The following is a 4,182-nucleotide window of genomic DNA, read 5'->3' as shown; positions in this document are numbered from 1 at the left end:
GCCTCCGGCTCCAACTCCGGGTGCGGGGCAGCCGACTCCGCCTCCTCCACCCTCGCCCCCAGCAAATCGCGTGATGCATGATGAAGTCTACCCCAACCAGAACGCAAGCTACGTCGTCTTCACTAGCCTTGGCGACAAGAGCAGCGAGTGCCTGCTCCGGCAGGAGGTGAACATCGTCGTCCCGGCCAAGCCGGAGTACATGCACTGGTCGAAACGCCCGGTCAACTGGACCTGGGATGACCACCCGGCCGTCATGCCGAACCCGGGTGGCTACGCCCTCGTCCTTGATCCCACCATAGTCGCCACCAGGCGCACCTGCAAGTTCTCATGAATCCTCATTGACGGCGGTGGTAGCATCAACATCCTCTACCGCAACACCATGACCAAGCTCGGCCTCGAGGCCAAGGACCTGGAGCCATCCCAAACAGTGTTCCACGGCATCGTGTCGGGTCTCTCCTGCTCCCCCATCGGCCGGATTCAGCTCAACGTCCTCTTCGGCACGAGCAACCATTTCCGACGCGAGCCGATCTTGTTTGAGGTGGTGGACTTGTCCAGCACGTACCACACACTGTTGGGCCGGCCTGTGCTCGCCAAGTTCATGGAGGTCCCCCACTACGCCTACCTGAAGATGAAGATGCCGGGTCCCAAGGGCCTCATCACTGTCATCGGCGACTACAGGAAATATCTAGAGTGTGCTCAAGCCGTTGCCAGGTTGGCCGAGTCGCTGGTCATAGCCGAGGAGCGGCGCCAGCTCGATCGGATCATCGCACTAGCCAACGAGACGCCGGCTGTGCCGTTTTCAGCCAAGGAGTCAGCCGGCGAGGCCTTGTTCCAACCATCCATGAAGACCAAGAGGGTCAAGCTGAACCTGGAAGACCCGAGTTGCAGCAAGTACGTCATCGTGGGCACCCGCCTCGATGACAAATAGGAAGGCGAGAATCAGGATATCTTTGCATGGTCCTCAAAGGACATGCCGGGAATTTCGAGGGAGTACTCCGAGCACAAACTCCACGTCTGCAAGGACGCCAAGCCTGTCCGTCAACCATTATGTCGCTTTTTAGAAGAGAAGAGAAGAACTATCGGTGAAGAGGTCGCGAAGCTACTCGCGGCCGGTTTCATCATGGAAGTCTTTCAGCCCGAGTGGCTGGCCAACCCAGTCCTCGTCCTGAAGAAGAATAACACCTGTCGCATGTGCATAGACTACACCAGCCTGAACAAGGCCTGCCCCAAGGATCCTTTCGCCCTCCCACGGATAGATCAAGTCATCGACTCCACCGCTGGATGCGAGTTCCTATCCTTCCTGGATTCTTACTCCGGCTATCATCAGATCAAGTTGAACTCGGCCGACGCCCTGAAGACGTCCTTCATCACACCCTTTAGTGTGTACTACTACATCATCATGTCGTTCGGCTTGAAGAATGTCGGCGCCACCTTCCAACGCTGCATGCAGAAATGCCTGCTGACGCAACTCGGCCACAATATCCACGTCTATGTGGACGACATCATGGTGAAGACCAAGCAGCACCTCACGCTCCTTAACGACCTGAAGGAGACCTTTGCCAATCTGCGCGAGTACCAGATCAAGCTCAACCCGGAGAAGTGCGTTTTTGGCGTGCCGGCCGGGAAGCTGATCGGTTTCCTCATCTTAGAGCGTGGCATTAAGGCGAACCCGGAGAAGATCAGGGCCATCGAGCGCATGCGCAAGCCAACCCGTCTGCAGGATGTCTAGAAGTTCACCAGTTGCTTGGCCTCGGTTAGCCGGTTTCTCAGCCGGCTGGGCGAGAAGGCCTTGCCCCTGTATCAGCTGATGAAGAAGATGTCGCCATTCAAATGGAATGACCAGGCGGATGAAGCGTTCCGGGATCTTAAGCGCATGCTCTCCACCGCACCTGTCCTGGCTGTGCCGGCTGACAAGGAGCCGTTGTTGCTATACATCGTCGCCACCTCACGGTTGGTCAACATGGTGCTGGTGGTCAAGCGGACAGAGAAGGGCAAGATTCAGTCTGTCCAGCGCCCGGTCTACTACTTGAGCGATGTGCTTTCCGCCTCCAAACAGAACTACCGGCACTACCAGAAGATGTGTTACGGCGTGTACTTTACGGCCAACAAGCTGAAGCAGTACTTTCAAGAGCATGTCATCACCGTGGTCAGCACGGCTCCCATCGGTGAGATCATGGGCTGCCGGGATGCCTCTGGTCGGGTTGCCAAGTGGGCCATAGAGCTAAACGGCCACATCATCCTCTACGAGCCCCGCACCACGATCAGGTCCCAGGCCCTGGCCGACTTCCTCGTCGACTGGACGGAGACCCAGTACCTACCACCTCCACCGGATTCAACGCATTGGCACATGCACTTTGATGGCTCCAAGATGCGCTTCGGCTTGGGAGTCGGCATCATGTTGTCTTCCTCGAAGGGCGACCGGCTACGGTACGCGCTCCAGATCCACTTCGACGGCTCCAACAACGGCGCCGAGTACGGAGCCATTGTGCACGGCCTCCAGCTTGCCAAAGAACTCGGCGTCCCACGCATTCTGTGCTATGGCAACTCGGATCTGGTGGTCAACAGTGTTCCGGCGAGTGGGACGCCCGGGATGCCAACATGGCCAGCTACCGTTTCCGGGTCCAGCAACTCTCCGGCACCTTCGATGGCTGTGACTTCCTCCACATCCCGCGCGTAGAAAATGAAGCCGCAGACACGCTAGCCAAGATTGGCTCATCCCGGCAGGCCATACCATCTGGCGTCTCCCTCGAGTACTTGTGCAAGCCATCTGTCAAGCCGTCTCCGAATTCCGAGTCCATCTTCATCCCGGACGACCCCGCGGCGCCCCTCCCCAACCCGGACCCAGGGGCTGCCATCGCCAACCTGGTCCCGGGGGCTGCAGAACCCGGCCCAGGGACTGCTGATTCTGGCCCGGGGGCTGCTGAACCCGACCCAGAGGGCCGCCGTGCTCAACCCGGCCGCCATTGTCCTTAACCCGAGGGCTGCCGCCTTCGGCTCGGGGGCTGCCACCCCTGAACCCGTCTTGGTGGCCGTCTTCACCATGGTGATGGCTCCGTCATGGGCCCAGCCAACCCTAGCCTTCCTGGAGAGTGGTGCGCTCCCCATGGACGAGACCGAGGCATGACAAATGCAACGTCGGGCGTCTGCCTACAGCATCATCAACAACGAGCTCGTCAAGCGCAGCGCGACGGGCGTGTTCCAACGATGCAACGAGCAAGACAAGGGCGTGGAGATCCTCCTCGACATACATTAGGGCGAGTGTGGGCACGACGCCGCCTCTAGGCCCCTGGTGGCCAAGGCTTTTCACCATGGTTTCTACTGGCCCACGGCCCTCAAAGATGCTGAGTCATTCATCCTCAAGTGCGAGGGTTGCCAACGCTTCAGCAAGCGCATCCACCAGCCGACTTCAGCCCTGCAAACCATCCCGATCACCTGGCCCTTCGCGGTCTGGGGGCTCAACATGGTGGGACCCTTCAAGACCGCTCGGGGCGGCATGACGCACTTGCTGGTGGCGGTCGACAAGTTCACCAAGTGGATCGAGGCACGGCCGATCAAGAAGCTGGACGGGCCAACGGCCGCTCGGTTCATCAAAGACATCGTGCTGCGCTACGGCGTCCCGCACAGCATCATCACGGACAATGGCACCAACTTTACCAAGGGCGCTCTGGCGCAATATTGCTCCATCTCCAGCATCCGGCTTGACCTGGCCTCCGTAGCCCATCCTCAGTCCAACGGCCAGGTCCAGCGGTCCAACGACGTCATCCTATCCAGCATCAAACCACGGCTCGTCGAGCCCCTCATTCGTTCACCCGGTAGCTGGCTTGACGAACTGTCGGCCGTCCTCTGGAGTCTCCAAACAACGTCAAACCGGTCGAACAGGTTCACCCTGTTCTTCCTCGTCTATGGAGCAGAAGCCGTCATCCTGACCAACATCGAATTCGACTCACCGTGAGTCGCATTGTATACAGAAGCCCAAGCCAATGAAGCCCGCGAAGGCGGAGTCGACCTACACGAAGAAGCACGCCTTTTGGCCCTCAGCCGATCCGCCATCTATCAGCAAGGCATGAGGCATTACCACAGCAAAAGATCAAGCCCCTCGCATTCCGCGAAGGAGACCTCGTCCTCCGGCTTGTCCAGCAGCAAGCCGGCCAACACAAGTTGGCCTCCCCATGGGAGGGCCCC

The 4,182-nt window shown here is 59.2% G+C and overlaps 2 protein-coding genes across 2 annotated transcripts; both read left to right on the top strand.

The window, feature by feature from the left end:
• The first annotated feature begins 379 nt into the window (after nucleotides 1–379).
• Nucleotides 380–928, top strand: LOC147979777 (uncharacterized). Its single transcript, XM_087515341.1, has one exon. The coding sequence runs from the start codon at nucleotides 380–382 to the stop codon at nucleotides 926–928; it is 549 nt and encodes a 182-aa protein (XP_087371467.1).
• Nucleotides 929–1,807: 879 nt separating this feature from the next.
• Nucleotides 1,808–3,952, top strand: LOC147979776 (uncharacterized). The gene is made up of 4 exons (XM_087515340.1): nucleotides 1,808–2,485; nucleotides 2,566–2,865; nucleotides 2,936–3,118; nucleotides 3,254–3,952. Exons 1-4 carry the CDS (start codon nucleotides 1,808–1,810, stop codon nucleotides 3,950–3,952), a joined length of 1,860 nt encoding a protein of 619 aa, XP_087371466.1.
• The last annotated feature ends 230 nt before the right edge of the window (nucleotides 3,953–4,182 follow it).

Source organism: Triticum urartu, chromosome 3A (genome assembly GCF_056163025.1).
Source record: "Triticum urartu cultivar PI428250 chromosome 3A, HENAU_Tu73, whole genome shotgun sequence".
NCBI classification, from domain to species: Eukaryota; Viridiplantae; Streptophyta; class Magnoliopsida; order Poales; family Poaceae; genus Triticum; species Triticum urartu.
Note: the sequence above shows the minus strand (reverse complement) of the source record. Positions and strands in the feature narration are given on the sequence as shown.

Bases quoted from the DNA above. Each gene is read 5' to 3' on its own strand.
- LOC147979777 (XM_087515341.1), top strand. From the start codon at position 380: ATGACCAAGCTCGGCCTCGAGGCCAAGGACCTGGAGCCATCCCAAACA.
- LOC147979776 (XM_087515340.1), top strand. From the start codon at position 1,808: ATGAAGAAGATGTCGCCATTCAAATGGAATGACCAGGCGGATGAAGCG. The intron at 2,486-2,565 runs GTGCACGGCCTC...GGTGGTCAACAG, and splicing joins GCGCCGAGTACGGAGCCATT to TGTTCCGGCGAGTGGGACGC. The intron at 3,119-3,253 runs GCATGACAAATG...GACATACATTAG, and splicing joins TCCCCATGGACGAGACCGAG to GGCGAGTGTGGGCACGACGC.